The sequence below is a fragment of the Hermetia illucens genome, chromosome 6 (assembly GCF_905115235.1).
Source record: "Hermetia illucens chromosome 6, iHerIll2.2.curated.20191125, whole genome shotgun sequence".
Classification (NCBI taxonomy): domain Eukaryota; kingdom Metazoa; phylum Arthropoda; class Insecta; order Diptera; family Stratiomyidae; genus Hermetia; species Hermetia illucens.
The window spans coordinates 14,188,512-14,211,511 of record NC_051854.1 but is presented as its reverse complement, the minus strand read 5'-3'; the positions used below and the strand labels follow the sequence as shown (position 1 = coordinate 14,211,511).

At 42.4% G+C, this 23,000-nt stretch overlaps 1 protein-coding gene across 1 annotated transcript; it reads right to left on the bottom strand.

The window, feature by feature from the left end:
* Positions 1 to 2,995: 2,995 nt before the first annotated feature.
* Positions 2,996 to 21,092, bottom strand: LOC119660418 (glutamate receptor ionotropic, kainate 2). The gene is made up of 16 exons (XM_038068965.1): positions 20,902 to 21,092; positions 20,467 to 20,622; positions 13,722 to 13,816; positions 13,560 to 13,649; positions 13,321 to 13,478; positions 12,866 to 13,139; positions 12,372 to 12,749; positions 12,144 to 12,313; positions 11,993 to 12,080; positions 11,757 to 11,929; positions 7,431 to 7,562; positions 7,177 to 7,375; positions 7,003 to 7,114; positions 6,809 to 6,928; positions 3,888 to 4,003; positions 2,996 to 3,751 (listed from the first exon to the last, which is right to left on the bottom strand). Exons 1-16 carry the CDS (start codon positions 20,984 to 20,986, stop codon positions 3,572 to 3,574), a joined length of 2,526 nt encoding a protein of 841 aa, XP_037924893.1. The 5' UTR covers positions 20,987 to 21,092; the 3' UTR covers positions 2,996 to 3,571.
* Between the last annotated feature and the right edge of the window lie 1,908 nt (positions 21,093 to 23,000).

The following is a 23,000-nucleotide window of genomic DNA, read 5'->3' as shown; positions in this document are numbered from 1 at the left end:
GGTCAGGGTCAGCCTAGTCATTCTTATCAATTTCGTCGGGATACCGAATTCTTTCATGACCGTGTACAGTTTTACCCCGGCTATGCTATCATGGGCGGCTTTAAAGTCGATGTCGATGGTGCACCTGATGTCCACATTCCAACAGTTTTTCCATCGCTTGCCGCAGAGAGAAAATCTGATCTGTTGCTGATTTGCCTGGAGTGAAGCCTCTTTGGTATGGGCCAATGATCCTCCGGGCATATGGGGCTGTCCGGCCTAGCAAGATAGCGGAGAATATCTTATAGATGGTACTCAGCAAAATGATATCTCTATAATTGCTGCACTGTGTGATATCTCCCTTTTTATGTATGAGACAGATAATGCCTCTTTCCCAGTCGTCAGGAATTGATTCGCTGTCCCACACCTTGGGCCTAAGTTGATGAACTACTTGGTGTAATTGGTCGCCTCAATATTTAACCAATTCGGCTGTAATTCCATCGGCTCCTGGCGACTTGTGATTTCTAAGCCGATGAATTGCACAGACTGTTTCTTTTATACTTGGTGGTGGCAGTATTTGTCAGTTGTCTTCAGTTGGTGGGACTTCCAACTCGCCGATGTTCTAGTTTCTTTAGTAGTTCATCAATCCGCTCCAATATGCCCATTCCATTGGAAATCAGATTTCCCTTTTTGTCTCGGCAGAATGAACATCAAAGTGTGTAAGGCTCTATTCAGCTGACTTGTCGGTAAAACTTCTGCGCCTGGTGCTTTTGTTCCCTGTACTTTTCGAGTTAACAGAAGTTGTTTCTTCGTTCGCCGCAGTTCGTGATAAGTCTCCGCGCGTGACCGCGTCCTTTTAGAATGCAACATTACTCGGTATGCAGTATGCTTCCGTTCCGTTGCTAGCTTACATTCATCGTCAAACCAGCCGTTCCGACTCTTTTTGTGCCTGGGGCCAAGTATGTTTGCGGCCGTATCCATGATAACGTTCTTCAGGTGATTGTGAAAATCGTTTGTTGGTACTTCATATCCAGGATCTGTGGTAACTGTGGTTATTGCGGCATCCATTTCCCCCTTATAGGTGTTACGGAGGGCTGTGTTGTGGATGGCGTCAGTGTTAACTCTCACCTGATTGTCAGAGGGGATTCTGGGTGGTGTTGTTATTCGAGCTCGGAGCACCATGCCAACGAGATAGTGATCCGAGTCTATATTGGCCCCCCCTCTGTAGGGGCGTGAACGTAAATGAGGCTTATATTTCAAAACTTGCCTCGCAAGTGCAGAGTGCATAGCCGTTCGCTTATGTTTTCAAAACCGATAACAGTAGCTTTCATTTTTTGGCTGACTAAGAAACGTACTCCGAGTACATGGTTTACTGGATGGCCACTATAATATATGGTGTAGCGACTCTTCTCAAAGGAAACCATGAACAAGACTCGTGGGCAAAAATCACCCCAAGTGACGTACCCACGACTCCTGTTCAAAATAATCGGAATCCTTTTCTCCCAACAGGATTGGTTCAACAAGACGTTTTCACAATCCCCAGGGTGTGGGGGCAACGTTGATTGGTTTTGCAGACGGCCTGGCGGTGGTACCAGTTGCGAAAAACCTCCAGGACTTGGAACTGTATGGAAGTGAAACTATTTATGCCATCAAAGTATGGTTCCAAACGGTGAAACTGGAAACTGGCAGGAAAAGCAATACAGTCACAATTCAGATTGGTAATCATGAGGTCTTTTCAAAATTGATTATTAGATACCTGGAGGCTGGGGCTTCAAGGGGCACCTAGATTATGCGCGTGAAAAGGCAGCGAAGGCTAGTTCATCCCTAGCAAGGTTTACGCCTAATCTTAGAGGACCATAATCTAGTCATCGGCTGTTTATCGCTGGAATGGTGAAATCCATTTTGCTATATGCGGCTCTTGTCTGGGCGTGTGTCCTGCATAACATAATGAACCAGGAGAGGGTAGGGCAGTAGGACAGTATCCGGTAAGGCAATGTGTGCCATCGCGGGGATGATTCCCTTTGATCTTCTAGCGAATGAGGCGAATCGGAGAAGGAGGGCGAATCTGGCCGAAGCGACTGCGGGCTTCCAGAAAGCCATTAGGAAGAAGATGGCAGCAATGGTGGAATAATTCCGAGAAAGGCCGCTGGACCCATACACTGATCCCGCGTATTGAGAGATGGGTCGAGCGGAAGCATGGAAAGTTGAATTACCGCCCTTACGGGTCACGGTGGATACAAGAAGTACTTACATTGCTTCGGATTAGATGAGTTTCTGAGTGACCCGAATGCACCGCTACGTCCGAGGACCCCAAGCATGTTATACTTCATTGTCCGAGATTCGCGAATGAATGTTCTCAACATAGTTATCGGACCCCACAGTTTTGTGGAGGAGATGCAAAGAGATGATGAACGCAACAGTAACTGCGATACAAGAAAAGCTCCAGGAGCTGGGTCAAGTCCGAAGAGTGCGACGGACGCACGACTTAGTTGCGCTGGTGTAAACCAGAGCCATTCTTACGAAGTAATACTGTACGGTGGTTTTGCTGGAATATGGGCGTAGAGGATGGAGTGGTTTAGGCGGGTGAGAATCCCATATACTGCTACAACCTGACGTAGCAGCTTTCTTTTAAGATTTCCACCTCCACCTATAAAAGAAACAGTAAAAGGCCCACAATAGGTTTTTTTAGGAGGGAAGTGCAGAAAGTTTCTTTTCTTTCCAAATGGCCTGGTCCGCCACCAAGTGGAAGGGGACTCAGGACCCTTCTAAATAAATGATAAATATCTGAGAGCCACATTCGGTTACGCTCTTTTCCAGATATGAAGTAAGGCAACATCTAATGAATGGTCGCTACCCTAGACGAAGCTTGACCTTTTTATTCAATTACAAACTAATAATTAATCGATTATCAATCGTTAGGCTTTCCAAACGCGTGACTGAATTTTACAGATGTCAACTCTTGAAAGGAACTAAATCTTGTAATTTGGCTTTTTTCACCCATTGAAAGGCAATTTTTTTAATTAATCTTGTTTATTATCGTTATAAATATTATATACTCCAAACTGTATTAAAAAATATAATACAATTACGGGGTTACGAACAGTGTCTTAAATATTGTACAGTGTTTCCCTAGGATAGACTTAAGCTGACTTTAAAGTTTATGTTTCTTATGATGCTTTCCCTAAATTCAATGTAGTTTAAGATAAATTAAAATGGAGACTTTTATCTGAATTATGCACCTACACAAGTTTTTTTTAATAATAATAGTTTAACTTGATCATTTCTTACATCTTAAAGATTAATAACACGTTGTACATCTTGAATTCAATGCATTCTTTATTGTAATGGAAACGAATCATTGATTTCATTTTAATATATAATTAATTCATTTCAAATTTTTACAAATTCTAAAATTTACAGAATTAAAGCACAGTTTGTTAGTTGCTTTAAAAAAAGTCCCAAGATAACGTATTTTCAGGAAAAGTATGATTTCTTATGACCTCTACTTACAGTAAAAACCAAATAATACAGGATCCGTTGCAATCGATCGGTTTTATGAGATGATATAGAGATTAGGCTACAATTCGGTTAATTCTCAGTCATGCAGGATGGCACTAAGACGTTCCTCAACGGCTACTTTTCGAGATTTCCAGACAAATTCACAAACAGCTATGACACAAGCGACTCCCATTCCTCCCATGAGGACAACAAACACTCCACCAACATTCGCTAGACCCAATTCATTGGCAGCTGATGTTGATTTCGATGGTTCTGTCTGAAAATGGAGAAAAAAGATGTCCTTAGTAGTTATTCAACAGATAAAAGATTGAAGGCTAAAGAGATAATTGAAAAACTTTAGGTTGGATGTCCTTGAAAATATTTTTGAAAATTTTAATGTTACTTATACTCACCCTACACGCTCCTCCACCTCGTTTTTCTTTCCACCATCGAGTTTTAAGTATATGCAGTTTTCCTTCCTCTTGTAATTTGAGAACGGCCCCATTTATTGCTGTCCTGTAAGGAGAATCTAAGAAAAGGGAATATGTAGGATTTATGTTGTGGAAAATTATTTGCTTTATTAAGAAATCGCTGTGTATTTGATGAAAGTGCGTATACTTTGCATCTTGTCTGAATCTTATTAAAATGAAATCGGCGTACAAACTGTGGTCAAGGTTAAATTTTCAACCCTGTCTCCAGAGGGGGTGGAGGGTTTTTTTGGAGAAAGTGGGAAGTCCTGTTTAACGTCGATAAAAACCCCCGGCGGTTATTCCCTTAAAAAGCTATGGCTTTCGATTCCTTTTGATATCATCATTGTAAGGTTTGAATTTTTAATCCTACTCCGTGAGGGGGAAAGCATGAGGAGGACATGTAGGAAGGAAGCGGAGGCTTCCACCTTTCTAATTGCGGCGGCCACCTCCTCGCTCCTTAAAAAATCAGAAGGAGGAAAGGAGGGTATTCAAAATAGGCACGGCCCTTGCCTTAAAAAGTTACAGCGTTTTAAATAAGGAGTATTTTGACATCTTAATGTTAAAACTTGATTTGTCAACACCCCGCCCCTTTACCGGTCGAACTTTCTTTCCAAAAAGAAGAACCCGAACATAATGCGCAGCACGGCTCCATCTGTCAGCGCTCTTCAGCATCTCTCTGACAATGTTGTGTGGAGAGAGCTTCTCTATGTCTGTATAAAGTTATTAACGAATCTCATGTCACTTTCTACAAGAAAGGACCGTAATCGTCGTACCTCCCCAATCTTGTGCAAGAAGGACTGAAAACTTCTGTGCTCACCCCAAGCTGGGTGAGGAAATAGTTAGTCTTATCATGCTTTCGATTCAGTCGTGCACCTATATTGCCAATGAGCTGCACAGTTTATCTGCATCTTGTCTCATTTCTTCACGAGGGACCACTACCCTTAGCAAGAAAGCCAACGGAAATCCCCCCCGCAATTACTATCACGGCGATAGGCAGACACCACCGGCAAAGCCTCCCGTCTTTTTATTTGCGCAAAGCGTTTACGATATGCCTCTTTATCAGGACAATTAGCTCATACCTCCGCGCGGTATTTAATCGTTGGCTTTGGCTGGATTATCGACTGTCCAATATGGGTCGATGATTTTTTAGTTAGGAATGCTAAATTTTAGAAGTGTCATGAATGTTAGGCCAATTTATGTCGTTTTTAATGAATGGTCATTATTACCGCAAAGTCATGCATCCTGTCACTCTCTATGGTTCCGAGCACCAGCTGACTATCAAAAGCAATGAATGTTGAGTAGCTTGGTTGTAACACACGAAGAGGTAAACCAATGAAGGGTGGCCAGGGCTCTTATCAAGTGCATCGCCAAATGACGGATAGGTCGATGATTAAATATAGGTTCCTAGACTTCTCTTTAGAGTACACATGGGTATCATTTGAAAGACACTTGGAAAAAATGGAGAAAAATGAGCTATACGGTGGAGAAACTCAGCCTTTAGGGTAGGATGCATAGACAAATAGGCCGGGTGAAGGTCAGAGGAATTGATTGAATTTCACGAAATGTGACTTCCTACTAGTGTGGCCTCCATTGGTTTCGCGGATGATATTATGGTGACGGTTGTTGTACGCCTACTCGAAAAAATCGAGCTTTATACGAATGAAGCGGTCTATGATATTGAGTCTTGGTTGGAAAATACTGGTCTATTGCTCGCAGAACATAAGACGCAAGTAGTACTTATTACTAGGCGGAGAAAGTACACGTAAGAAAATCAAAGTTAGAACACAAAAAATACATTCCAAGGTTACAAGTACTTAGGTGTAATGAGTGACTAGAGGCTGAATTTTAAACCACATGTGGAGCGTGCAGAAACGAAAGCATACAACACCGGAGCATTGATTGTGAGAATGATGCCAAATGTAGGTGGCCCAAGGCCGACTCGAGGGTTTTCAGTTCGATCCTATTATATGTAGTCCCATTGTGGGCAGAGCACTAAAATTGTCATTGTCGAAAATAAGGGAGAAATTGCACTGTTGCGCTTACAGAACAATTTCCGAGAAAGGAGCCTGCGTAACAGCAGGAATGATCCCAATTGATATTCTGGCTAGAGAAAGATAACGTCTTTATGATCGAGTGTATCTCATCGGAGAAACCCCTGCCCGTTGGCAAATGATCGACGAAAAAGGCCGCTGGACCAACAGAATCATATCCGATATTTGGAAATGAATGAAGCGACCACACGGCGAAGTAGGTTTCGACTCCACACAGCTTTTGAGGGGCCATGGAGGTTACCGAACGTATCTCAATCGATTAGGACATGACGATTTGCGATATTGTCTAAAGCGCCCGAATATTGTGGAGAACGGAGTATACATTTTATTTCACTGCCCGAGATTGGCAGTTCAGATGGTTGCAATGGAGGCTACAACAGAGCAGCACCTAAAAGCCGAAAACATAATGCATTATATGTTGAAGTTGAAGGCGATATGGGCTAAAGTCGAAAAGGTAATAGCACCTATTCATAAGAAGCTTAGTATACTTGCGCCAAAATGTCGGAAGCCAGCCATGTACTCGTAGATTGGTTATAGCCAGAGTGATGGGCTTCATACTATTCTGCGCAGTGCCTGTTTGAGGACCTGCATATTCATCGAGTAGATCTTCCACACGGTGTTCTGATATGGGCTAGTATTTTCTGCAGATTTCCGCCCCGGGGAAAAAGGGATAGGCAGCTGGGCAGATGTGTTTGATTTGCAAGTCGATCTGGGAATTGAGTCTAACTTTTCAATTGCTTGTTTTTCTCTATCTAGAATCTGTCGTCCATGACATGCTACTTTAGTTTAATAAGGAAAAATCGTCAGACTTACTTGGCGGGGTTGCGATCCCATAGCCTTTAGTATCTAGCATTCCTCCTACTTGTGTAAGATCACAATTTCTTTCTGTTACATACTCAATAGATGTTGATTCCATTAAAAAGGCGTAGCTGCCTGAAAATAGTTAATAAATAAAAGTAAGTCAATAAAATTGCTGTGACTTTAAAAGAGGAGTCAAAGTTCCTTACCTTTTCCCTTAATAACCCGTTCAACACCTTCTTGATTGCTGGACGTGAAAACAGAGGGTCTCGCTGATTCCATGAAAGACCACATCCTTTGATATGTTGATATTTTAGAATCCTGCATGTAATACGAAAGTAAGTTACAAGATTTTCTTGGATATAGCAGTTTTAATAGCTTACTCGAAAGAAAGCAGCAGTACTGCCGCCCCTTAGGGCACCATATTTGATTTTTGTTTGTTTCGCCAAGTCATCGGCACTTTCAATTGGTGAATCCATTCGTTCGACGGTTAAAAATGCAGCTAGGTTGGCAGTGTATGAGGAGATCATGATTAAAGTGAAAAACCACCACATACCGGCTACCATTCGTGTTGACAGAGCCCTGAATATCCGAAAGGTAAGGCGCATATAACTAATGATTTGTAAAAAGAGGATACCTTGGCAGAAAGTCACAACCTTGTTGCATCAGTGAGCCAATTGCAAACCATAAGCAATTCAGCAAAGTGAACTGGGTTTCGACCTTCTCTGAATTGTTGTTTCCATATGAGGGCCATTCGTATGGGGTGAATCTGCAAATAAAAAGTTTTGCAATTAGAGTCAATTATAAGGGAGGGACATACAATGGATTATGAGTTCCGTTCCATATAGGGAATGAACACTTTCGATATAGGACTTGCTTTACTTAGGTGTAGGAGGAGTAGCTCTTATAACCTTATAACATCAACGCGTTGCCGGTCTTTAGTAACGTATCTCAGCTCCTAACATGACTCCCTGGGAAATCTACATCTCTTCGATTTTTGAAATTTCTGGGTTGCTTGCCCACAAACCTATATCCCTTTTAATCGCTTTTTACAACAACAAACTTAAATGAGAGTCCTTATCTTAGTGGGGTATTTGGAGTACCGGTTACTAGTCCCTACTATTAACAGTGAAGAAGGTATCTGAGGTTACTATGCTGGGATGATGTTTGCTTCTCAGCTGGAAACTATAATATTTACCAGGTTTTCCTGCCGAGCGAGAAGAGCATAGGGCAAGAACGAGGTCCGATCACCAAAAACTGAAGTAAGTACATCACGATTTCCGAAATAACTTTAAACAAGCTACACGGAGTAGCAGCTGGGATTGCTATAGGAAATTGTGTCTTGAAACGAATATAAGCTCGTGTAGCGTTGTCGGTCATAATCTTTACATGGGTAATGTTTATCATCATCATCATTGCATCGACTCCAATTATCTCGATCCAACGACCGCGTGCACCAGTTAGAAAATCCTTGAACTGATTTGCAAACTGCGTCCACTGAGTCCTCCCAACCTTTTCTTGGCTTCTCTTTTGGTCGGCTACCATCGGCTTTGCCTTTCAGCAGTTGTTTCGGAATCCTTCTTTCGTGTATTCGTTCGATGTAGCCAGCCCATTGCAATTTCCCGATTTTGACAAATTTCAATGCTGCTGATTGTATTTAATTCTCCAGGCATCTCTTCCCTTTACGGCTCCGAGAATCTCTCGAGGATATCGATCTGTTTTTCCGACATTAGCGTCAAGGTTCACGCCTCACATCCATATAGTAGCAGGGGATGAATTAATATCTTGTAGATTCGTAGTTTATTGCGTCTGTACACTTTTCGGGATCTTATCCCTCTTGGAGGACCGCATAAAATACGAGGCCGTCTTCCTGAGCACCAAGTTAAAGAAGGGGGGGGGGGGGGGGGGCTCTTGCCTAAGTCCCGACACTATAGGAAAGCTTTCTGTCAGTTCATTTTGGATTTTTACCTGTCCCTCGCCCCTTTTAGCTCGACTATTATTCTGTACAGATTTACACTATCGTACGCCCGACGCAAGTCAATGAATAGTTGGTGCATATCGATGTCATATTCCCAGCACTTTTTAAGCACCTGCTTAACTGCAAACACCTGCTCCGTTGTCGGTCGTCTAGATCGGAAGCCACCTTGGTATTCCCCGATGATGTCTGTATATTCTCTCAGTCGTCGTTCGATTTCCACCAGAGAACCTTTGGTGGGGTCATTCGACCGCAGACGATTGGCGGATGTCAAAACGTACGCCGCGCTGTCTGCCTCCTGGAAGAAGGGTCTTGGGCTGCACTGACGCCCAGACTGAACGCGTAGTTTCCACGAGGACCTTATAGGTACCCTCATATGGTGGTTGCAGCGGCATCTGGGTGGTCCTAAAGTTGCGCGTGACGAGATAGCGGAGGATGTTTCAACTTGCAAATGGCCTCCCGGGAAAGGGCAAAAATTCGAGGGCTCGCTTTTCCCTGTACACTAGACGCTCTTCCTACTGTACGGAGGCCAAGCAGAACGAAAGGCAAGACATGTGACCAGAACGGCTCGTTGCGCGCCTTAATAGGTATCTTTAGCGCCTGATGCCAATGTTCTAGCATTTTATTGCACTACGGATGGTATGCGGTTGTTCGTTGGCGAGTTTTCCGAATTGCATTCTGTGATGATGATTACGGCAGGAACGACAAAGCGCGGAATCCATTCTCGACAGAAGGTCACAGCATGTGTAATATCCTTCAGAAGTATGCCTCAGGGTACTGCGTAAACCGATCAATGATCGTAACGCAATATTTGCAGCGTGAATGGGCTCCAATGTCTAGGTGTATGGTGTGGAAGCGCTTTGTTTGGAATACACCCACTTCCTTCCAAGCATCCCCACATTTTTGGCCTGCAATGCATTTTCTGGCCTAAGACTTCGCGTCCTTATTTTTTGGCGGCCAGAAATATTTGTTAGAGACTTACCGGTTCATTGTCCAAATGCCAGTGTGCGCAAGATCATGCGGCAAGCGAAACACTTCTTTACGGAAAGCAGCCGGAATATACGGTCCAGATCCCTTTTCGGAAACCTCAAATCAGCCGAGGATGGGGAACTCTTTAAACTTGTATCTGGAGTTGCACTGCATCATCATTCTGTGCTACAGAGATTGCGAAAAATCGACTGTGGCTGTGATGTTGATTTTGGAATTTCAAAATAAAGCGTCAGCGAGTTGTCTTTAATGAACACATGTTGAATGTCCGATAAATTGGTTGATGTAAACTAATTGCCGAAACTTGCGAGGAGACGCTTTGCTGGACTTCTGCCTTAAGGCAACAGTTAGTCCGTGAATATGATGATACGTAGGCGCTTTAATTCCATTGGGCAGGAACGGCTGCTAACTTTGTATCAATGCCCAGCCAACGGTTGCTAGGTTTGTTTCAATATCTGGTGATGAACAGCGCCTATTGCCGTATCTGAGGCATCCACGAACACGGCTAGGGGTGGATCCTGCTGAGGAGTGCCAAAAATTTAGCGTCTACCAGCTGTTGCCTTGTTGCTTCAAGCGGTTGGATGGCTTCTGAAGACCACACAATCTCTCGCGATTCTTTAGTCTTAGGACCAGACAGGAAAGTACTAAGTAGAGCCTAGTACTGAGGGGCTTTAGATATTAAAGAACGGTAGAAGGAGGCGCTGAAAAACGCACTTGAGATGTTATCAAAGTAGACGGTAGGCAGTACAGAGTGGAAGAATCTCTGAAAGGGTTTTTTTCGCATTGCACAGGCCAAAAGTCGTGTCGTCCATGTGATTTTGAAGAGTCCGAAAGGTGTGCAAATTGCTGTCTTTGAAATTTCTTTGGGAGCTACAGGGATTTGGTGGTAACTGCTGGCAAGAACCAAGGTCGAGAAAACACGATAGTTTGGTAAATAATGTGCTAAATCCTGGATGATTGGAATGGGGTACCGGTCCGCAATCGTCTAGGCATTTAGACATCTATATATAATTTCCACAAAGTCGCCATTCGATATTGAGCTTCGGTATCAGGTGGAGTGGAGATGACCAAATGCTGTTGGAGGGTCTGCATATACCCTGCATAAGTAGTTGTTGAAACTCTTTCCACGCAACAGGGAGCTTCTGGGGTAGTAAAGGATGGATCTTTGAGAAGAATAGGGAGCCAGTAGTGTTGATGTCCTTAACTGGCTGTGATATACTACATTCGGTAGTAATGTTGCGATATTTTTGGAGGAGTGCGAGAATGCGTGGAACGGCAATGTCCTTGAAAATGATGGAAACAGTGTTGTTTGTGTTGGTTGAAATTTTCCTTGACGCCTTAAGAGAGGTTGTGAAGTCTATCCTGCTGCCGCTAATTTCAGCTGCTGGCAGGAGGTAGAAACTTATGGTTATGCATTCTTTATTATTTGAGAGGGGATGTGATATGCTCTGAAGATGCAGTTTTGTGATTCTGAATCGGTAGCTAATGTATTTTTAATATAACCTGATTGATCTAATCGGTGGTCCTTTCTAAAAGTTGATCAACGCTGAGGAGGCTTCAAAATAGTTAGGAATTCGCACTACATTCCCAGGGTTTTTTTTTATCTCGGTTCACGCCCCTGTGAAGTATCATCTACAGGCTTGATGCCTTAGGAGCTATGCGAGAAGCAACCTTTTTATAAATGGCAGTGAACTACTAGGGTTACGCTTAATCTTGGTTTATCCTCCCAGAGGTCAGTGGTCCTAGTAGCCCACACAAGTGACTCTTGCGGCGTCTTTCTACCACTATACTCTAAAAGATTTTTGAGTCCCAGCCAGCGTGACTACTCATAAAGTTGTTATATTGGACTCCCACCACTCCGAATCAATTGACAGTCAGTGTCCTTTGAAAAGGTAGTCAAATAGCAGGGAAGAGGGACTACAGTACAAGTTCTCTGCGTTGTTTTGTGCTGACATAAGTTCTACAATGAAAATGATTAGAGATTATCATGCTAATATTTACCTTGCCAGAATGAAAAGTAAAACGGACACTCCCAAATATGCAGTCGCCATGTAAATCCAGACGTCTAATGAAAGTGGCGATAGAAATGAGAATAAATTTGGAGGCTGCTTAACTGGTTTCCTGTATAACACCGTGATTCCGAGATTCATGAAGGGCATAGTAAAATCTACGACCTAAAGATTCGAAGTACGAATATTATAATGCTTAAGGTACATCATTTTTAATATAAAACCAACCTGCTCCCTGTCAAAGGTTATTGTTAGATCAGCAATAGCTAGATCTGCTCGCTGCTCCAGCAATTCGCGAACCATCCCATCCCATTCACTGAAAAGATACAACTTTGATTTTGGATACTCTCTTATTTTTTGGATGTATATAATATTATACCCTATTTGCTTGTTGTAGCTACCATAGCGACCATCAGGAACCAAACGGAATGTATAACTGAATCCCAATATTCTGGATATCTCATGAATTAGGTCGATTGCATATCCTTCGAATTGATCGTTACCACTGAGTTTGTCGGACGAATCTTTTCTCATGCAGTAGGGAGCACTCTGAAAAGCATTTGTCGTATCAGATTAAATCAAAATTTACTTTCCATGACCACTTTACCAATATCGTCGTCACCACCAATGTCTTATTCCTCAAATTCTCCTCGATTTCTCGTTGCTGATCCCGGAAAGTTCTAGTGAAATTCACGCCATTCGGAAGCGATGAATTCCATGTGCCGATTTTTCTGAGGCCGTTGGGTCCTAAGTCTACTATGTCTAAAATGAAGTCAGTACGAAATCCTTGATGATCGAATTTTATCACATTTGTTAGGCCTTTCATTTCTACTATTTTCATATAATTAATTAGGCTGTACCCATGGGGCCAAGTATCTTGACCATCACACGATAAGGGGTGAATGTCGATTTGCTGACTTGTATCTAAATCATGGAGAGCTTTCGCGAAAAGATGTACTGCGTCATACATTAGGGCGGTTTCGGCCTGGAATGAAGGAGTCTAATTATATTCATCCTTTGTCATATATCCTTTTTTTTGGTTCCAAAATGGTGCCGACCGGAGCGTAAAGTAAACTTTATAGTGAATTGCTAGGAACCTACTCTCACAGATGTTATGTTTCCAGATCCCCAATTTTTTATTGTATCCTGGACTGTCTTGGCATTGATTAATCGAAATGCAGTTATATTAGTTCCACCGTATTTGAAGTCTTCTAGGTTTAGAGTGTGCAGGTCTAATGATGTTATCAAGTAACTGTGGTAGTCGCTCATCATCCCGATTTGTTGGGCTTGTTTCAGGACTTCGTAGATTTTATCTGTTGAACAGTCCAAAACGATATGTGCCTCCGCTGAGTTTTTAATTTGCTTTAGAAGTAACCTGGAAGCAGAAAACATGAGAATATGAAAAATGTTAGCTTCAATGGACCAAGATTCTTGCTGTATGAGCTTGGCTATTAGGTACTCATCTTCAAAGAGCATCCCCATCAGTCGTTTCTTAAATAAGATTTGAATCCTTGAATAATATTCTCCAATAACAAAGCCACACATTCAATCCTTACCTGTAATCGCCAGTATCACTCAACTGCCTCACTGTAATCGGAAATGAAGAAGGTCCATGTGCTTTCAGCAGCTCCTGCAATCGAACTAGCCCATCATTGTTCTCATAGATTATGGTGAAAGATTTCCAGCCCCAAGCTTTAACAATATCTACGTAGGCCTGTTGAAATTAAAAAGGATTCTTTCATGTAAGTTCACCACATACGGAAACTTCACAGCTTATGATAAGTATCAACCTTACCCTAGAGAGTGTGCTGGGATGGGGGTATAAATTTACTAAACAGCTTTCTCGTCGCAATCTATAGTCCCATCTATTCTCTAAATGGGGGACCTGGTGAGGGTGTTTGCAGAGGAAAAGATCAAAGGATTAGTCAGTTAAGTAGTTTTTCTAGGAGTTTCGTACCTCCATTGTATCACATATACTTTGTACATGACCAGCTGTGTGGGATGACTGTGGCCCGAAAATTGCAGCTACTCCTAATTTGAGAAGGTAACATACTGTAAAGGAAGAAAGGAAGCAGCTTCAATACTACTATGTGCATTTGTAAATATTGTTGCATAAATAAGCATAAATTACGTAAGTAGATAAATTATGATATTATCTGAAAGTTGGTGTAACTGAAACACGTTCGTTTCCCGATGCAATGTAAGTAGAAAGAATATGTATTCAGTTCCCAAATGACGAAGGCAGGAGCTGGAGAGCAGTTTATACAACTTGAATTTAACAATTTCTTAATCCAATTTATGTTCCAGATCGATTACATTACAGATTGAGGAGTTGGCCTTCGCTCTACTCCCCGTCTGATTTTTATGTCATACTGGGCTGGGCCTCCACCGTTTATTGAACCGTTGAAGGTATCCTTTTGTCAACGCTGTAATTTCCTTGCAGAGGCACGAACATCTATGAGACTGAAGCTTTGGAATTTGTGCCTAACCATTCGCGTATAATTTTAACGCCGATAATCATATTTTTTAAATAACTAGAACACATATTCCTAGCACATGGCTCGCCGGAGGGCAGCTAAAATTTATATCTCTGAAAAACCGGCCCTTGCCTAGTACTTTTCTTGTAGCGAGGTGGTATCATTTGTATATTGGGACAGAGTGTCAGTTAGTTGTTTGATGATAACTGTCGTTTTGTATTGTTTAATGAGAAAATGCGACTTCGTCTATAGTTTTTCTTTAAGAAAGAACCTCCAGTAATTCCCACACGGGTTTGGAGAAGTCCCAATCTGTAGTTTCATTCAGGGTCCTATAATATACCCTTAAACGGCCGAATTATATATGGGGGGAGTGGTGTCTACGAGGCAGCAGTAATTCTGACCCCCATGCTTGTAAGATACCTGCGTCCTAGGTAGTAGCCATGGTAAAGTTTCTCGGTGCAGAGCGAACTGCTAATGACGGATATACGCCGGGACACACTAGAGTTCCTGAAGTATCTTAATAACCCTTTGAAATACCCAACCAAAAATCGGGATGCGCAAACAGAGAAGAGGACTAGCAAAGTGATGCCGCAAATGCGATGTAGACGACAACCCGTGCAGTACCCTGCAGTTTTGTTGTTGCGGAAGGACGCACAGTGGAAGCTGCTGAAAATAATCAGATGGATTCGAATATAAGTCGCGAAGATGAATACCGCGAGGTTTGTCGGAACTCTTGAAGCAGGTGGGGACGCACTGGAGGGTATTTCTGAGGGTGGTGGGGCTGCAGCTGACACTGTCGTAAATTCAGTTATGGACCTGATAACAACAGACTACGGATTTTCTATTCCTAGGAGGTCATCAAGACGTGGCAAACCTTCTATGCATTGGTGGACTGCGGAAATTGGAGAGCTTCGGAAGAAGTGTCGCAAATTTCGCGCGTGGCACAACACCTAAACGACCGGGAGAAGGTAAGTCCCATAATGGTAGAGTACAGATCAGCCAAAATGAGGGTCCGCAGCGCGATAAACAGGAGCAAAGCTCGCTACTGGCAGGATCTGGCAGTCGAGGTGAATGGGAACTCGGTTAGAAACTGGTAACCCGAAAAAACGGGGCTCTGCGAAAACCCTGTTCGCTAAAGGTCAAGCAGATGGGCCGCATGCACTATTCCCCGCGCACCCCGTACGGGATGATAAGCGGTGCGAGCGTCGAGGACTGTCCACTTTTCTCTATAAAAAAGAAGAAGGGCCAGGATCACATGTTATCTCAACAGAGGTATACAATATCGACCTCGCTTGGCGCATTCAGTGTTTGCCTGTCAGAGAAGAGAAAATGACTCTTTTCGTCGGAACGTGACGAGGTTTGCGTTGATCAGCAAAGGGAAAGGCGACCCTGAGTTACCATCTTCATAGCACCCATTTTGTATGCTTGATACTGCCGGCAAACTCCTCGGGAAGCTCAACAGAAGTAATCTCGCTAAAGCGATAAGTGTTGCTGGAAACTTATCCCCATGGCAGTTCTGTTTTAGGGGAGGGAGATCCACAGTTGATACAGTCATGCAAGTCATGGATGTTCGGCGGCTCTGTGCCTCCGCTCGCCGAAAAAGTTTAGATCCTAGCATTATCTGATTCCACCGGTATTGATGCCGTTGAAAGCGTTCCATAGAATCCATACGGAGCCTTAGCGCAGGAGAGCTCTCCCCTGGAAATTAAAAATGCCCACAATGGCATGGAAATTTGAGACGAAAAGTGGATATTCTGTAACTGATGCTTTTTTCATGATTGTTTTTTTTGTTTTGTGCCGAGAATGTCCTTATTCTAATGGATGGCGCGGCAGACTAAATTGAGCCTTGGCTCCAGGCAGCGTCACTCTTAATAACAGAAAGAAAATTTCTCCAATTATTTATTTTTTAACTGAAATTATTAAAATGGGTGTCGGTGCCGATTATATTTAGGAATATCAATTGAAGTGCTCAAACGAGTCAAAGGACGAAAACCGCAGAATGGAGATATTCTCCATTCTATGAACTAAACCTTTTTGTTCTCCAATATAAGCCAAGATAATTTCTACTATGTATACAAAAGAATGCAATTAAATTAAGCTCAATTCCAGCGTTAATAATTCATTGAATGTCATTTTAAAAACAGCGCCCAAGGTGGGCTATTTTCCCAGGCGATGTTTGGGAGATCAGTTTATATTTAATTAAATTTTTATGAAATTTCGGGACTTTTTTCTTTAACCGTTTACGTATTTCGGAAACAAATATTTGCTTCTTGTTGTTGATAAGGCTCCTCGAAGCAAGTTTTGGCTTTGATATAGGTTATGGGGCGGAAAAGTGCGAGAGTCACTCAATTCAAGGACCTACTGTCAGAAATTACCCTACTGAAAAATATGAAAACAACATCAATTCCAGGAGGCTTCCATACTATTCCATACCATCCAGAAGTGCTGGAGGTGACCTAAATACCCCCTTTGGTGGGATTTAGCGCGTCAACTATATTTACGCACCATCGTTCGCGGATATCTGAAATGTATTACATGCATGATTTCCCGAGACGCCTGGACCCACTCGTCAGCCATTTTGGGAGAGTGGGCTTCACCGCATGGTGTAGCCAGCAATGCAATTGTAGCCTATCCCTAACGTATGGCTCCCAGTTCCACCTTCCGAGCACAGTGTGTACAGTTGCCAGGCCTGTACGCGCGATCAACTTCTTCGTTTGAAATAGTACCAGTCCAGCGTACCTCGATGATAATTCGAAGACAGGTGTTGAAGAACGCTTGGAGTTTTTGAGTGACGACGAGGGTCACTTTCCATGCGCTACTCTTATATATGTTAGCAATACAGAAAGAACCCTAGCACATTATTTGCCGCTCGAGTAACAGCTATTAGTTTTTCTGGCATGCCCCTCTTTCGTAGAGTACTCCAGATATACTTCTAGTTCATCCTAGCAAAAGCTTTGTGGAAATCGATAAAGAGCAAGTGAAACGAAGATCTAAATTCCGCGCACTGTATTGCTGTGGACGATCATGCTCTCAGTCGATCAAGCTAAATTACTCTGCGGAGAAACCGTCTAGTCCAGCGGCATTACTCCGTCTGAGTGTATCGATAACCGAAATGATTTCTCCTTTGTTTGGAGAAACTGTCCATATCCGCACGTTACGGTGACTAGCCATTTCAGCCAAGAGAGCAGGAACTTTACTTGATGTAGAGAGGTATTCTTGCTACTTCTTCAGGTGCTTGTCATCGTGGATGAGAAGTCGATCGTTAAGGTCTTTCCAAGGCCATCGAAAGATTTGCAACCACAAGCAATTTGTTTCGTGATGCGGTATACGCTTCTGAAATCATTGCGTTTAGCGGTGGTTTCCGCTTCTCTGACCACGTTGTTGTTGTTTTCACGGCTCACCCCACGCTGAACTTCTCGGGTTTTCGCTCGGCATCGGAGTTTGAATATGTCACGCCCGTCATTACTCACAACGGTTAATAGGGCCTTCAACTTTTTCTGCTTCTATGATTCCGCAGTTATCGATCTTATGACGTTCCTTCGGAATGTGGCTGTTGATCTGCGTAGCACCCGAGAAAAGAGCCTTTTTGACGGTGACCCAACGCTTATCGATATTATCTGGCGGGCTTCGCAGTGCATCCGTCCTCTGATCAACAAGATATTTCTCCAATTGACGAACGACAGCTGGATCATCAATTCTTTAAATCTGAGAGAAGTGGTGGACGCAAGACTCAAGAGAAGGTAAGCGACCATCAGATGGTGATCCCTTTCGAGACAGATATCAGCGACTCTTTTGTTACGCACACTCAGGGGACAACCCTTAAATCTACTGCTGATGGTCGAAATGATTGCTCGTTCGGTGTTAACCAGTTCAAACAGTACTACCCTTTTGGAAAGCTTTGTGCTCGAACAATCTACCACCAATGACGAGGAGATGGACGCTGCAGAGATTCGCAAACCTCCTACCATTATCGTTATGGTCCTCTAGACCGTATTTTCGCATCACGTGTCTGAGCGAGGTGTTGTCACATCCTCCCCCTGAACTACGGGTGATTGTTGATGGAAAGCATCTCTCACCACTATATCGGAAGTTTCCGTTGATTCATAGCACTATACAAGTGAGATGCTCCTTAAACTGAACGAGAATCTTATATTTGGAAGTCTGTCAGAAATTGGCTTCTCGTTAGAAAAATCCAACACCAGATTCCGGTCGTCACCACTTGGGCCTCTAGAGTACAAAAGTACATTACTATCACTGGGGTCCCCAGAGTTCCACCACCTTACTTCCCTTAGACTCAGAATATCGAGCTTATATCGTTGGAATCCTCACTCGCTACAATTGTCGGGGAGCAAGAGAGAGAGTGCAAACATTCCAGAAACTAATCATAGCCCATTTTTGATAGCCAATTTTCGTAGTTGTGAGGTCAGGACCTATCCGAGGCGTTGTTGACGTTTTGGAAGCGGTAGAAGTAGTTTCAAAATTTGCAGGTCGCAAACCGTCGATGTGGAATTTGTAGACGTGGTCATTGAATTTAGAAGCCTGGAGCAGAATTTTTTTTAAGGATAAGGATTAATTTGGTTTGTTGAGCCATCAGAGGAGAAGACAATAATAACTTTGAACGTGATAGTAAGCCAAGAAATTGAAATAACGGCATTCATGATAGGTTTGGCTCTGCACACATTGTGGAAAAGTTACGAGAGAAGAGCTTTGGAAGATATAACCATGCCATCTACGCAGATGATAACTTGCTGACCAAAATTTGTCTGACCATCAGTCTTTGGCAAATGAATCAGATGCTGATCGAAACAGCGATGGTGGAGATTTGATAATCCTTAGATTTCAACTAGATGAAGGGGGCATCAAATCGATTCAGATGAGTCGATCTTGCAACCCAACGGGATAAAGGCTAAAAAACAAAGATTCAATAAATAAGCTATATAAAATCGGCGCCCAATGTGGGCTAAAATAGGACCTGTGATGGGGTGCATCTGATCTGTTTTGTGTAGTTTATTTTTTATTTTTTACTTTTCGTCTTAAAAAATTTAGGGACTCTTATTTCTTAATTGTTTAAGTCTTTTTCTGGTAAATATTCTCTTCTTCCATTTTTCAAGATTTTTTTTCTTCTGTAAATCCTATTTCACTCCAACCATTCCATGAATCTTAGCAAAGTTAGTTTGTTAACCATTTGGACATTTTTTTTCGTAGAGGCAATTATAAACTTTTCTGATTTAATCCTCAAACCCTGATATGGGTTTTGTTACCTGATGTTAGCCACATTATCCTGAACCTACTTCTTGGGATCTCTGAGTCCCTTCCCAATTTGTTTTTTTAAATTCAGAGCTCATTTCATGAAATAAGGTATATTAAACTTATCACAATTTGGAAGAATTATTAGCGAAACATTAAATAACCACCAGGACATAATTATGATTAAAATCCATTGATGTCGGAGAAAAGGGAAAATGTCCTTAGCTGGAATTCAAAGGTTTATTTAACCAAATTTGCCCCACATTGGGCGCTATTTTCGATGAAGGGTTTTGTGCCTGCAATGGGGGGGGGGGGGGGCCTACGTGCATCCTATCATGGTATATTGGTAAAAAGGCTAGGGTATATATGGCTGACGTTAAAGCTCGAAAGGGAAAGTGGTGGGGGGCAAGGTTATGGTTATCACTCGTATGAAATAGGCCCACCTTGATTGTACAAAAATCAGTGCAGTCTTTCTTACTTATTTTCGGTTATTCTGTGTGCGTTTGAATTTTCCTCTTATTTTCTTTCTTTTCTTATGAAAAATGGTAAGTATTACCTGGACACAAATGGTTTCAAGAAATTTGCCTCTTCTAGGAAATGTAAACAATGTCGTTATAAAGAAAATGGAGGAAAGACGCTATGGAGAGCGAATGAGGATAATGAAATTTGATTAAAAAAATTATGATTTCACACTTTCATGGGGGTATCATGTTCTCAGAATGATAAACCCCTTCACCTGTCGCAGTTATCCAAATGTTTGTTACAATTAAACTCTCGCAAAAAGTCCACTTAGTTCAGACAGGAGCAAACAGATTAACTTAAAACTTTCATTAAATACTCCAACTATCAAAGATACAACTCAACTCAGAACTTTCTCCTCCTTTAACGGATATCTTTTTATCACATTTCCAAACAAACCGATCCACATGTAAATATTGAACAAACTAACCAACAAGAAACAAATTCAAGCTCAATTACCTCGTTTTGATGCGTGAAAGCTGTCGTGGGGGGAGATAATTTCAATTTCGGGTACCAACTTTAAACCGGGCAATATCAAACGGTCCGCATTGATTTTCTCGACAGCTTGGCGAAAAGCAACTTCCTGAGGATCGCCGGCAGTGTGAAATAGTCCGCCTGAAAAGGATACGTGAAGTATCATTAAACCTTTCTCTTTTAAAAAAAATGTAATTGAACTTTTCAGCCTCCTTGAAAATCCATACAAACGGAAAAATCAATATCACGGTGCAATGGCCAGATGTGCGAGGATAGGATACAGGATACAGGGCTGAATGGTATCTCAAGTTTTTGGGGGGCGCAAATGTTCACACAACCGTCCACATCTCACCGCCGTACTACTTCCAAGCGAGGGAATCCTTCTTGTATGCACTTCACTCAATTTCTCGGGATATTTACCTATTTTGATGGTATCCGGTAGACCAAAACAAATATCGAAAGTTTGCTGGAATACAGTAAATACCACAAATAGTCGAAAATGCATTTCTAGTTTTTCCGGGGGGTTGAAAACTATCTGGACTAGAGCGCGACGTCGGTTCTAACAAACATCACTGAGGGAGTCTGCAGCAACACATAAATCCCCCAGAATCGGTACCAGCACTAGTACCGAATTAAGAATGATAGCGTGGATGCTGAAGCTTGCAAAAGCTCCGTAGTTTATGTATTGAGAGATAAGGTTTGGGGTTGAATGAGGTGGGGAAGATTTCGCTGGGTACGTTACTCCCTGCGGGGTTGAAATCGGGTGGACTATGTGTAGTGAATACGTAAATTGTACCGTTGAGTTTGGTTGTTGGAAGATTTTGTAATAATTCAGTATTACTTCAGTTTATGAGTGAATTGTCGAAAAGGACTTAGGATCTCAGGTAAAGCGTAAAAGATGATAATATGGGTCGACATATCCCATATAGTCTAAGAGGTGGCTGCATTAAAATTTACATGGCTTGTTGTACAAGTCATTTTAGATGGAAATGGTTGGATTGTCGGTCAAGGAACAGCCGGACAGTTTGAAGGCCTGCGTGGTCCGCAGATACAGGACAAACATTTCCAGAAGGTCTGGTGGAAGATGAAGGGTTGTCAGAAGGCGCAAGGCTGCAAGAAACCCTTATGATTTGTATAGTAAGAAGTACTGCTGACAATTCGCATTTATCTCCTTCATGGATAGAACAGATTTTCTCTCTGCGGCAAGCGATGGAAACCTGTTGGAATATGGACAACAATTGCACCATCTGTTCATCGACTTTAAAGCCGCCTATGATAACATAGCCAGGGTAAAATTGTACACGGCCATGAGAGAATTCGGTATTCCGACGAAATTAATAAGACTGACTAGGCTGACCCTGACCAATGTGCGAGGCCAGATAAAAGCAGCAGGATCATTTTCAAGACCATTCGTTATCAACAACTGTCTACGACAAGGGGATGCCCTATCATGCGTCTGCGTTAACCTGACCCTTGAGAAAGGGATCCGTGATGCTGAGGTAAATACAAGAAGCACGATCCTCTTCAAATCCACCCAACTACTGGCCTAGATTATACTTTTTGGCAACGAATATGTTGTTCCCGCGTCGACAGGCTTGTCCAGAGAGTCATTCTTGACATTTTCCCCAGCCCCTTACCAGGCCGTCAGCTGAGAGGCGAATTTTCGACTGCGTTCAGGGTTCGCACCTCCGATGTGCCGGCACAAGGGTATCACGAGAATTCGAGGGTCCAAAAGCTGAGCCCATCTTTCAGTACGTACGCAAGGCTATACGACTTTTCTCCCCCTACATTTTCTATAGCATTGCTTACAACTTTCTTTAAATATCGTGTGGGAGTCTGAAGAAAGTATTATTGAACTGCCAGAAGGTAATTCTGAAGAAACATATTTTTAAAAGATATTACAAAATAATTATTCTATTTATGACAAAATGATAAAATTAAAATTTGCAATTAATTTTTTCTCCTTCCAAATTTTCCTGAAATGTGGAATTCTCGATTTTGTTACCCACAGATCTCTGTTGTCAGTGGCATGGCTAGAAATTCCAAAGTATTCAAGAACTGGAAACCCTTGCCCATTATCAGCCACTGTAAAATACAATGTCGTTTAATGCAAAGCTCTGAGATTAGCTGCCTTTAATGCCTCGGCTCCTATTGGACCACTCGATTGAGAATATACCATTAAATAAACTTTGTGATTGACGTATCAACAAACGTTTCAAATCAAAAATTTAACGCAATCTTGCTCGTTCTATAGCTCTCTGTGGTTCTGAGTGTTGGCCGACTATAAAAGACAATGAACGGCGTCTTGCGGTAATGGAGACGAAGATGTTGCGTTAGATTAGTTGCGTGACAGCTTCTGATCACATCTGAAATAAGGATATTTGCGATCGATATGGAGCTGCACCGATACTAGAAAAATTGCGAGAGAGTCGTTTTCGATGGTATGGTCACGTAATTCGTGCTAATGAGAATTCACTTGAAAAAATTGGTCCGAACATCGAAGTCGATGGTACGTGACC